Genomic DNA, 13,193 nt, shown 5'->3' on the forward strand with positions numbered 1-13,193 from the left:
TTAATATAAATTGCGGATTTCAAGCGATCCTATATAACCCTATGTGGGCGGAATCGCCGCGATTCCACAAAATTAATGAGCATGCTGCGATTTTTTCCGCAAAGCGATTCCGCAGTGGAAAAAAACGCAGCATTAGCACAGCAATGCGGAATCCCATAGGATTGTATGGGATGCTTATTTTTCGCGTTTTTGCGGCAAAATCGCGCGTTAAAAACCGCCGCGGAAACGCAAAAAAAACGCTACGTGTGAACTCAGCCTTAATCTGCAGGAAAAATGCAGGTCATTTGACCTGCGGAATTAGTGAATTCTGCGCAGAAAATTGCTAAGCAGAATATGCCTAAGGCGGAGTATTTGAGCGCTCAAGAATGAGCCTGTACACCGAGGGGACAGAACAACATTCCATCAATACTTCTGCTTTATTTAGTACATACATGTTTTTATAGTTGCACATAGTGGTTAGTTAATTACCATATGATCAAGCTTCTCTGTTATTGGTTCTCTAAATATATGGAATATTGTGGTTAAGGCCTGGCAACAGGCTGATTAAGCAACTAATGTGCAACTGTCGCTTTTTCTGCAATTAGGCTAAAAAACGAGCCATCAGCTCAGGATATCTGGTGTCAAGTTCCTCTTTATGTCTGGAAAGTCCCAAGAAGTGTCTGGTTCGTGGAGGCCATTTTAAGTAATTGATTATAGTGTATATGTTAGCTGATATAATCTGCGAGATCTATTTATTTTATATATATTTCCATTACAATCCCCCCTTACATATCACTTGCCGTAATCCTAACCTCCTGTCCCAATGCGCTGGAACTTTTTTGTGCTGCTGGTGAGACAACGCATGCCTAGTGCACCCCCCCCCCTCGTACAGACTTTCGCAAGAGGGAAGTCAGGAGATCTGAACCCAACAGGGGTTCATGGCATTGCAATTGTAGTCTCGTATTCAACAGCATGCATACTCAGAGGTGTGTATTCTTCATTAGGCAGGTCAGGCAGGCCAGGTAGGATCTCTATCCGGTCAGGTAGGGCATCCACAGCATCATTCTGGCTTAGGTGTATCTTCTGGTATGGGTGCTTTCTTGCAATGCGATGTGTGGATCCAAGTGGGTGTTCCCTCCAGTTTCACAGAGGTTGGTGTAGTCACCAGCACTTGGAAAGGACCATCAAATCTGGGATCAAGTGTTCTCCTTACAAACTATTTCACCATCCCCCAGTCTCCTGGCTTCAAGGAGTGTGTACCGGATACTGAGTCTGGATCTGGCAATAAAGAGAAAACTTGAGAATGGACATTGGCGAGTTTTTTGGTCAGTTCAATTACATAAGCAAAGTTTCATATTGCACAGTCAGCTGCTGAGGGAAGAATATTCCTAACCTGGGACTGGAATTTCATATGGTGGCAGCTTTTCTGGGCCTCTGGGAGTGTGCCTTACACTAAACAGTGCGATTGGGAGTGTCTCATGCCATGGTTTGTTTGTCTCTTGGGCAACTTTCAACATCCTGTTCTTAAGTGTCCGGTTTAGTCGTTCTACTTTCCCGCTACTTTGGGGTTTGTAGGGAGTATGTAGGCCTTAATCTGACCCTACTGCTGACCAGATCTCTCGTGTTAGGTTTGCTGTGAATGCGGGTCCCTGATCACTTTCTATCACTTCTGGAACCCCATATCTACATATTATTTCTGAAAGCAGTTTCTTTGCAGTAGTCTTCGCCGACTGGTTCCTCACTGAGAAAGCTTTTGGCCATCCTGAGAAAACATCTACGACCACAAGGGCATATTCAAATCCTCCACTTGGCGGCATCTGGAAGTGGCCTATCTGGATCCTCTGGAAGGGGTACAATGTGGGGGAACCTTCTCCACTCGTCCAGGGTTACATTTGCTGTGATGAAGTCTCTTGCAGCCCATATGGGTCCAAAGTCGTGTGCTATGCCAGCGTTATCAGTTCTGCTTCCTGGGCTGACAGGCTAGGCGGCAGACTTCTTTCTTGATTGATGGTCACTGCACATCCCGTGTGGAATCGTCCTTCATCATCTGCAAACCAGGAGCCATCTACGTAAAGGATCAACTCTGGGTTGGTCAGTGGCTCATCTGCCACATTGGGGAATCCTGCTGTTTCCTGATTACTATCACTTCTGGAACCCCGTATCTAAACATTATTTGCAAAAGCACAAAAGCAGTTTCTTTGCAGTAGTCTTCGCCAACTGGCTCCTCACTGGGAAAGCTTCTGGCCATCCTAAGAACACATCTATGACCACAAGGGCATATTCAAATCCTCCACTTGGCGGCATCTGGATGCTCTCTGGAAGGGGTACAGTGGTCTTGCCAGATGGTGTGGGGGAACTTACTCCACTCATCCAGGGCTCCATTTGCCGCAGGTCAAACAGCTGCTAGTGAATTTGGCTGTTAGAGTGGAAATCCCCGGAGTGAATCAGTAAGTACTATTCAGATTATTCATCTGTGTTTTCGATCTGTGTGTGGGCCCATGTGCCCATTGAACCACCATAGGGTACATGCTTCAAGGTAGACAGGGTTTGGAATCCATTGCGTATACCCTTCCTTCTTCATGTGTTGCTCCCTTCCACATCCAGTTTTCCTTCTCCTCCTTTGGAGCCTGATCTTGCAATTTCTTGAACAGATCCCAGGTTGTCATTTCATCAAGTTTTTTGTCCTCATGTAGTACCCATCCGGCTCTACGACCTCTCCCACCTCTCCATATTGTCTTTCTTTGACTGCTCCTTTGGCTGCCATGTTATTGCCCCATGTCTCTACTGTGTTCAGTTTTCCATGTGTTTTGAGTTTTAATATTGCCACCACCTTTGGAAGTTGCAGTGCATCCAGCAAGTCTCTAATAGCTCCATGATGCTTCACGGTTGTCCCGCTTGTCGTGATGAAGACGCTTGCAGTCCAGATGGGTACAAAGTCGTGTGCTATACCATGCGAGTACCTGGAATCGGTATAAATGTTTGCAGTTTTGCTTTTTGCAATATGGCAGGCTTTAGTCAGCACTATCAGTTCTGCTCCCTGGGCTGACAGGCTAGGCGGCAGACTTCTGGACCATAGGATTTCTTGCTTGGTGGTCACTGCACATCCCGTGAGGAATCTTCGTTCATCATCTGCAAACCTGGAGCCATCTACCGTATATACTTGAGTATAAGCCGACCCCCCTAATTTTGGCACAAAAAACTGGGAAAACGTATTGACTCAAGTATAAGCCTAGGGTGGAAAATGCAGCAGCTACTGGTAAATTTCAAAAATAAAAATAGATACCAATAAAAGTAAAATTAATTGAGACATCAGTAGGTTAAATGTTTTTGAATATCCATATTGAATCAGGAGCCCCATATAATGCTCCATACAGTTCATGATGGCCCCATATAAGATGCTCTATAGAATAATATGCCCCATATGCTGCTCCATAATGGTTATGGCCCCATAAAATGCTCCATAGATTATGCCCCCATATGCTGTTCCATGGATTATGCCCCCATAAGATGCTCCACAGATTATGCCCCCATATGCTGCTCCATAGATTATCCCCCAAATATCATGCCCCCATATGCTGCTCCATAGATTATGCCCCCATATGCTGCCGCTGCTATTGCAAATAAAAATAAAAAAAATGACACACTCACCTCTTCGTCGCTGGCGGCTAGGTGCCGGTGTCACTGCTGGCTCAGGACAAGAAACAAAGAAATGGGGGCACCAAAAGGATAATTAAGGGGATCCAACCTAGACCTAAATAGTACATATGTTTGACAAAAAGGAGAGAAAGAAATAGGCCATGAGCAGGGGATCACCCTGAATAGGACATAGCATATATAATACAAATTTTATTAAACACAGCAAACATTCTTAAAAACATTAAAAATGGTCACAAATGTGACACATACACAAATATTGTAATACAATGCTCATAATAGAGCAACCCACCTGCTACCAACTATCACTCTCACCGAGAATGATGCCTATATCCCTAGGTCCATGTAACCAGGATTCTCAATAGGAGAATTAGTAAGCCCACACATAGGTAATATAGAGCATATGAGTCAGAAACACCAATAATATACAAATACAATGAAAAAATGATGCAATTCCAACCCAATAATTACAAAAAACAGTACTAGGGATAATGTAAACCCAAGATGCTGATCACTATGAGGTGTACAAAAAAGATAGAAATGCAGTACCATGTGACCGCTGAAGGAAGGAAGGGAGACCTTGGAGAAGCAGGGGGGGGGGCTGCAGAGACGCATCAGGAGGGGGTAAGTATGACCTGACACCCCCGGCCCCCTCCCCGACCAACCCCCTGCGTATATGACCCGAGTAAAAGCCGAGAGGGGGGGGGGGGACTTTCAGCCCCAAAAAATGGGCTGAAAATCTCGGCTTATACTCGAGTATATAAGGTAAGTAAAGGATCAACTCTGGGTTGGTCAGTGGCTTATCCGCCACATTGGGTAATCCTGCTGTTGCATGATGCTGAAACAATCTTGGTCGTCAGTCCGGAACAAATCCAGATCCTAGCGAAAGGTTTCTTGATCTGAAGAGTCCATATCTGTATCCCCCTAGGGAGGGGGAGTAGAGTGGCCAGGTTGAGCACAGTGCATCTAGAGATGGTCACATTGTCAGGCAAGAGCAGAGAGCACTGGAGGTGAAAATGCGTGGCGGTGGAGAGATGTTTTCGCTGAGTTTGGCTGAGGATTGCTGAGATGTCTATTGTATATCTTGAACTGTCCTCCCACCTCTCCTCCTGTTCCGTTTGACCGGTTACAATCTGGCTTCCTACCGCATCACTCAACTGAAACTGCTCTAACTAAAGTCACTAACGACTTACTAACCGCCAAGAGCAAGCGACACTACTCTGCCCTCCTTCTCCTGGACCTATCCTCTGCCTTCGACACCGTAGACCATTCCCTCCTACTACAGACTCTCTCATCTCTTGGCATCACAGACTTGGCCCTATCCTGGATATCCTTAAAGACAAAAATGTCCAGGAAGGATGGGAAATCTTGAAAAATGAAATTCTCAAAGCACAATTGTTAACAATTCCGAAAAGAGGGAAGAATAGGAAGCATTTAAGGAAGCCAGGATGGATGAACACAGAACTTAAGCACATGCTAAAAAGGAAGAAAAAAAATGTTTATAAAATGGAAAGAGGGAGGCATATCTAAAGGAGAATATAATGCTGTCTGCAGAACCTGCAGGGCACAAATCAGATTAGCTAAAGCTGAAAATGAATTGAGGCTTGCAAGAGATGTCAAAAGCAATAATAAAGGATTTTGGGGATATGTCAAAAGTAAAAGAAAAGTCAAAGATGCTATAGGATTTTTACAGGATGAAAATGATGAAATGGTAAGACAGGATGTTGAGAAGGCTGAACTTTTAAATTCCTATTTTGCATCTGTTTTCTCTCAGAAAGGAAATGTAACATCAACTGTTATTCACTGTCCTATTAAGGGAATAGAAGAATCCAGGATATCTATAAACAGAAAGATAGTGAGGAAACACTTAGCTAACCTAAATGAATTCAAGTCTCCAGGTCCAGATGAATTACACCCCAGAGTACTGAAGGAGATAGCAGAAGAAATTTTTGAACCCCTCTCCATAATCTTTGAAAATTCTTGGAGAACAGGAGAAGTGCCAGAAGACTGGAGAAGAGCAAATGTTGTTCCTATCTTCAAAAAGGGGAAGAAGGTGGACCCAGGCAACTATAGGCCGGTGAGTCTGACTTCTATACCAGGAAAGATCTTTGAACAAATTATTAAACAACATGTATGTCAATACCTGGATAAGAATGAAGTGATTAAACAGAGTCAGCATGGGTTTGTAACTAATAAGTCATGTCAGACTAACTTAATTTCCTTCTATGACGGTATCACTGATTGGGTGGATCAAGGAAATGCTGTAGATATAGTATATCTTGACTTCAGCAAAGCATTTGACAAAGTCTCTCATACAATCCTTATTGAAAAAATGACTAAGTATGGAATGGACAAGGCAACTGTTAGGTGGATTCATAACTGGCTTAGTGATCGGACCCAAAGAGTGGTCGTAAATGGCTGCACATCCAGTTGGAAGAATGTCTCAAGTGGGGTACCACAGGGCTCTGTCCTGGGCCCTGTATTGTTCAACATCTTTATCAACGATTTAGATGAAGGAATTGAGGGTAAACTGATTAAATTTGCTGATGACACAAAGCTAGGAGGGATAGCTAATACTAGAGAAGAGAGAGAAAGGATTCAAAATATTTAAATAAACTGGAGAAGTGGGCAGCAACTAACAGAATGGTTTTTAACAGGGAGAAATGCAAAGTACTCCATCTGGGCAATAAAAATGAAAAAAGCATATACAGAATGGGAGGAATAGGGCTAAGTGACAGCACATGTGAAAAAGACTTGGGTATACTAATAGATCACAGACTGAATATGAGTCAACAGTGTGATGCAGCAGCAAAAAAGGCAAATGCAATTCTAGGATGTATTAACAGAAGCATACAGTCTAGATCACGTGAAGTCGTTATTTCCCTCTACTCCTCTTTGGTGAGACCTCATCTGGAATATTGTGTCCAGTTTTGGGCACCACATTTTAAAAAAGACATCAACAAACTGGAGCAAGTTCAGAAAAGAGCGACCAGAATGGTGACCGGTCTGCAAACCCTGTCTTATGAGGAAAGGTTGCAGGATTTGGGAATGTTTAGTTTGCAAAAGAGAAGACTGAGAGGAGACTTAATAGCTGTCTACAAATATCTAAAGGGCTGTCACATTGTAGAAGGATCAACTTTATTCTCATTTGCACAAGGAAAGACTAGAAGCAATGGGATGAAACTGAAGGGGAGGAGACACAGATTAGATATTAGAAAAAACTTTTTGACAGTTAGAGTGATCAATGAGTGGAACAAGCTGCCACGAGAAGTGGTGAGTTCTCCTTCAATGGAAGTCTTCAAACAGAGGCTGGACAGACATCTGACTGGGATGATTTAGCGAATCCTGCTTTGAGCAGGGGGTTGGACCAGATGGCCCAGGAGGTCCCTTCCAACTCTACGATTCTATGATCTATGATTCATTATACCTAACAGACCGAACATTTAGTGTCTTCCTCTCACACAGCACCTCCTCACCTCGCCCCCTGTCTGTCGGTGTTCCTCAAGGCTCTGTCCTAGGACCCCTACTATTCTCCATCTACACCTTCGGCTTGGGACAGCTCATAGAATCCCACGGTTTGCAGTATCACCTCTACGCCGATGACACGCAGATCTACCTATCTGGACCCAACCTCGCCTCCTTACTGACTGAAATCCCACAATGTCTGTCTGCTATCTCAGCCTTCTTTTCTTCTCGCTTTCTCAAAATGAACATGGACAAAACAGAATTTATCATCTTTCCCCCATCTCACTCTACCCCTCCATCAGACCTATCCATCAATGTCAATGGCTGCTCTCTTTCTCCAGTCCCGCACGCTCGGTGCCTTGGGGTGATCCTCGACTCTGCGCACTCTTTCATACCACATATCCAAGCCCTCGCCTCCTCCTGCCACCTCAAACTCAAAAATATTTCCAGGATCCGCTCATTCCTCAACCACGAAACCACAAAAACACTAGTGAATGCTCTTATCTCCCGCCTTGACTACTGCAACCTCCTACTCTCTGGCCTCCCCTGTAGCACTCTGGCACCACTCCAGTCCATCCTAAACGCTGCTGCCCGACTAATCCACCTGTCTCCCCGCTATTCCCCAGCCTCCCCCCTATGCCAGGCCCTTCACTGGCTTCCTATTGCCCAGAGTCTCCAATTCAAAACTCTAACCATGACATACAAAGCCATCCACAACCTGTCTCCTCCATACATCTGTGACATGGTCTCCAGGTACCTACCCGCACGCAACCTTCGATTATCTCAAGATCTCCTTCTCTACTCTCCCCTTATCTCTTCTTCCCACAACCGCATAAAAGACTTCTCCCGTGCTTCCCCCATACTCTGGAACTCTCTACCCCAACACATCAGACTTTCGCCTACCATGGAAACCTTCAAAAGGAACCTGAAGACCCACCTGTTCCGACAAGCCTACAACCTGCAGTGATCCTCAGTCTACTGAACCACCGCACAACCAGCTCTACCCTCTTCTTGTGTATCCTCACCCATCCCCTGTAGACTGTGAGCCCTCGCGGGCAGGGTCCTCTCTCCTTCTGTGCTTGTGTGTGCCTTGTATTGCTCGTTTATTGTACTTGTCTATGTATGCCCTTTTTCACATGTAAAGTACCATGGAAGAAATGCACTATAATAATAATAATAATAGCAGCAAAAAGAAAAACAATTTTGCATTCACTGTGACTGGTGCAGGCACCACATTACATGACCAGACTACAGTGATGGGCAGAACTACAGGAGGCAGGCAGTAACGCAATGGGTTACTTACTGCAGCTGTTATGAATCTTGGTCTGCAGTTCAGGGACGCTATTGTAGTGCCCGCATTCTCCACCAAAGAAATGTCTCAGCAACTATGGAGACCAGTCGGCAGGGATCGGCCTTGTCACAGACCAATGCCATAGATGGAGGGAATGACGTTACAGACCAGTCTCCTGTATGACGAGATTCCCCGGTTATTAGAGATGCTAATACATATTTATACGGTATCTTTTTGGGCGTAAGAAAGAAATAAAATACAAAAATGGAAACATCTCATTGATTTGTAGTAACATCTCACTACCGATTGGTGATGATTCAATCCTGTGCGTAGGTGAATATTCATTTCTATCGTGTTATCGGCGACATTCCAAGCATGGTGGACCTACTGCCATGGGGGTCTCACACCTTGTCTATGTGAGCCGGACAATGCATGTCTTCTCAGTAGAAGGCCACAAATTAGAAACTGAGGCCATGGAATGACATGCAGACCCGCCAGCGCTGTAAATGCCGTTGTCGGACATTTACCAGGTTAACAGCGGCCGGTTGCAGCTCCGCACCATGAGTGGCTGTTAGAGGCAGATGATGGCTGAATATCACACACGGTGTACAAAAATCACATAGCGCTCTCTCTCTTTCATAGGCTTCTGAGCCCGGCTATGTGCCAAAACATATGTTTTTTGTTTTTTTTTATAACATATGGGGTATCATTGCATTTGGGAAAAATTCCATAACAAATTATGGGTCCGTTTTCTTCTGTTACCCTTTGTGAAAATGAAAAACTTGGAGCAAAAAACAATTTTTTACTGTAAAAACACAAATTTTTTAATTATCTCAACTTTGATATAAGTTTCTATGAAGCAGCAGGGAGTTCAAAATTCTCAAAAAAACCCAAGATAAATTCATTGAGGGGTTTAGTTTCTAAAATAGGGTCACTTGTCGCGGCTGCTGCTTTTTAAGGACCTTCAGGGGATCCAAAACTGAGACGTGGTGTCTGCAATCTATTCCAGCCAAGTTTACAATCCAAACACAAAGTAGCATTTCTTCTCTTCTGAGCCCTCCCTGCTCCTTAACAGCAGTTTTTGACTACATATGGGACATGGCCACATTTGGTAGAAATTGTGTAATGCATTCTAGAGTCCATTATCTCCTATTTCCCCTTGTGAAAATGAAAAATCGAAAAATGAGAAATCACCCGTACAAGTCGGTGTCGTTACATAGTGGAGAGCTCATGTCGTTACGGCTGAGATCTCCTCTACGGCACAGCTACTGCCAGGACCATCAACCGGCTTCAGCCAGGAAGGAAACAAGATCAACTGCCGCAAATCCAACAGGTCGGATCCTTCTCTCCTTCCACATCCTCCATCCAGGAGAGTCTGGAGTTCACACGGATTACACTGTCAGCTGACTTTACTCTTATGTACAGGGGCTTCTCACAAAATGAGAATATCAGTTTATATATTTCAGTTCTTCACTACAGACAGTGACTCTCCTATATTCTAGAGTCATTACAGAGTGATCTATGTCACGGGTTTATTTCTGTTAGTGTCGATGATTATGGCTTACAGCCAATGAAAACCCAAAAGTCATTATCTCAGGAAATTAGAATACTTTATAACACCGGCTTGAGAAATGATTGTAAAATCTGAAATGTCGTCCTACTGATATGTATGATCAGTAAATGCCCTCAGTACTTGGCCGGGCTCCTCTGCATCAATTACTGCATCAATGCGGCGTGGCATGGAGGCGATCAGCCTGTGGCACTGCTGAGGGGTTATGGAAGCCCAGGTCGCTTTGATAGCAGCCTTCAGGTCGTCTGCATTGTTGGGTCTGGGGTCTCTCATCTTCCTCTTGAGAAGATGAAGGCAGGCAAGAAGGAAATAGCCGAAATGTGCGTAGGGGCAGGCACCGGCACCCACCAGAGGTGACCTTGGTACCATCTTGATCTTTTCCTCCACAATTCTTTAGGAGATGGTTTCCCACTTTTTTTTATAACTTTGTCTGTTTTTTTTATTTCTTGTCAATAAAATGTTGTATTTTTTAATACGATTGGTTCTTGTGCACATTTTTTTTTTCTGATCTTCTTATATTGTACTGAACCCTATTTAGGTCCATTCTCTCTCTGGCATTTTACTATCATTTCTTATATTTTGATGCCTCAGTTCTGGATCCAATCCCCCTAGATGTGAAGTAATGTCTGCAGATTCAGTGCTGGACCCAAGGAGAGAGCAGAAAGAAAAGGTTACACAACCCCCTGTAGCCGGAGACAGGGGCCCCGACACTGGAACCTGTAGAAAGAGAAGGCTTATATCACCGCAGTAAATTACCTCGGTGTCTCCAGGAACGTGAGAGGCTGATCTGTGTGACTGACTGCAGCAGTCGTCCCCTGCTACAGTGATCAGAGTCCTGGCTGATCTGTGTGACTGACTGCAGCGGTCGTCTCCTGCTGCAGTGATCAGAGTCCTGGCTGATCTGTGTGACTGACTGCAGCGGTCGTCACCTGCTGGAGTGATCGGAGTCCTGGCTGATCTGTGTGACTGACTGCAGCGGTCGTCTCCTGCTGCAGTGATCAGAGTCCTGGCTGATCTGTGTGACTGACTGCAGCGGTCGTCACCTGCTGGAGTGATCGGAGTCCTGGCTGATCTGTGTGACTGACTGCAGCGGTCGTCACCTGCTGGAGTGATCGGAGTCCTGGCTGATCTGTGTGACTGACTGCAGCGGTCGTCACCTGCTGGAGTGATCGGAGTCCTGGCTGATCTGTGTGACTGACTGCAGCGGTCGTCACCTGCTGGAGTGATCGGAGTCCTGGCTGATCTGTGTGACTGACTGCAGCGGTCGTCACCTGCTGGAGTGATCGGAGTCCTGGCTGATCTGTGTGACTGACTGCAGCGGTCGTCGCCTGCTGGAGTGATCGGAGTCCTGGCTGATCTGTGTGACTGACTGCAGCGGTCGTCGCCTGCTGCAGTGATCGGAGTCCTGGCTGATCTGTGTGACTGACTGCAGCGGTCGTCGCCTGCTGGAGTGATCGGAGTCCTGGCTGATCTGTGTGACTGACTGCAGCGGTCGTCCCCTGCTGCAGTGATCGGAGTCCTGGCTGATGTGTGACTGACTGCAGCGGTAGCCACCTGCTGGAGTGATCGGAGTCCTGGCTGATCTGTGTGACTGACTGCAGCGGTCGTCACCTGCTGGAGTGATCGGAGTCCTGGCTGATCTGTGTGACTGACTGCAGCGGTCGCCCCCTGCTGCAGTGATCGGAGTCCTGGCGCTGCACACACCACACATCGCTGGGCGCCCCCGTCACTTCCCACTGACCCTCTATATAAGGCCCTCGCCGTCAGCCACACAGTGTGCACAGGGGCACAGACGGCACCGCAGGGGGTCACACAAGGGTTAATGGCTGCCCCGGCCCCGGCCCACTATGGGACTGCTGTGTGTAACGGGGTGAATCACTATTCTGGCCTCTGAGGGCGCAGCACACAGCAGGGAGGCGAGGATCCCACCGCCCCCACTGCCCCGTACACACGGTGCGGCTCCTCAGCGCGTCACTAGAGGACACAGTCTGCTCAACACCAGGAGAAAAACAGAAAACACCTCAGAGACAGCAGAGAAAAGGGAAAAGAACCGGGAGAGGCTCCTACACTGTATATATATATCACCTGTGTAACGGCTGACAACAGAGAGAACAAGAGACAGCACGACGTGCCGCACTGCGAGGAAGAGAGCTGGTCACATGACAGTGACGTCACCACAGGTCCTTCAACACAAACAATACATTAAGAAGCTCCACCCCCTGATCACGTGATAGTGACGTCACCGTAGGTCCTTCAGGTCATCAACCACAACACACTCGACATGGAAGAGCAAAACACTAATCTCCCAGATATCAACCACTAACCTCAGCACTGCCCCCCAGCGGAGGAGGAGAGCACAGAGAGCGGGAGGAGGCTCAGTACTGAGCAGCTGAGTGACGGCAGCACCGAGGTGAGGAGCCAGAGACCGCGGGACAGGATCCGTCATCACTGACGTCTTGTAGATGTGATCGGAGCCTTAGTTACAGAATCCATCGGTCGTGGTCGGTGACGTCTTGTAGATGTGATCGGAGCCTTAGTTACAGGATCCATCGGTCGTGGTCGGTGACGTCTTGTAGATGTGATCGGAGCCTTAGTTACAGGATCCATCGGTCGTGGTCGGTGACGTCTTGTAGATGTGATCGGAGCCGTAGTTACAGGATTCATCGGTCGTGGTCGGTGACGTCTTGTAGATGTGATCGGAGCCTTAGTTACAGGATCCATCGGTCGTGGTCGGTGTCGTCTTGTAGATGTGATCGGAGCCTTAGTTACAGGATCCATCGGTCGTGGTCGGTGACGTCTTGTAGATGTGATCGGAGCCTTAGTTACAGGATCCATCGGTCGTGGTCGGTGACGTCTTGTAGATGTGATCGGAGCCTTAGTTACAGGATCCATCGGTCGTGGTCGGTGACGTCTTGTAGATGTGATCGGAGCCTTAGTTACAGGATCCATTGGTCATGGTCGGTGACGTCTTGTAGATGTGATCGGAGCCTTAGTTACAGGATCCATCGGTCGTGGTCGGTGACGTCTTGTAGATGTGATCGGGGCCTTAGTTACAGGATCCATCGGTCGTGGTCGGTGACGTCTTGTAGATGTGATCGGAGCCTTAGTTACAGGATCCATCGGTCGTGGTCGGTGGCGTCTTGTAGATGTGATCGGAGCCTTAGTTACAGGATCCATCGGTCGTGGTCGGTGACGTCTTGTAGATGTGATCGGAGCCTTAGTTACAGGATCCAT

At 46.6% G+C, this 13,193-nt stretch overlaps 2 protein-coding genes across 2 annotated transcripts in view; one reads left to right on the forward strand and one right to left on the reverse strand.

The window, feature by feature from the left end:
• Window positions 1–374: 374 nt before the first annotated feature.
• Window positions 375–12,623, reverse strand: LOC141074894 (uncharacterized). The gene is made up of 4 exons (XM_073562203.1): window positions 12,615–12,623; window positions 10,716–11,804; window positions 3,628–3,730; window positions 375–1,257 (listed from the first exon to the last, which is right to left on the reverse strand). Exons 1-3 carry the CDS (start codon window positions 12,621–12,623, stop codon window positions 3,725–3,727), a joined length of 1,104 nt encoding a protein of 367 aa, XP_073418304.1. The 3' UTR covers window positions 375–1,257; window positions 3,628–3,724.
• LOC141074936 (uncharacterized) overlaps window positions 12,073–13,193 on the forward strand; it is a 65,336-nt gene continuing 64,215 nt past the window's right edge. Inside the window, exon 1 of the mRNA XM_073562262.1 lies at window positions 12,073–12,369. The gene's annotated coding sequence lies outside the window, so the exon portion shown is untranslated. The remainder of the gene's footprint in view (window positions 12,370–13,193) is intronic.

The sequence above is a fragment of the Dendrobates tinctorius genome, unplaced genomic scaffold, assembly GCF_039654945.1.
Source record: "Dendrobates tinctorius isolate UK_male_01 unplaced genomic scaffold, ASM3965494v1 ptg000342l, whole genome shotgun sequence".
In the NCBI taxonomy this organism is placed as follows: Eukaryota; Metazoa; Chordata; class Amphibia; order Anura; family Dendrobatidae; genus Dendrobates; species Dendrobates tinctorius.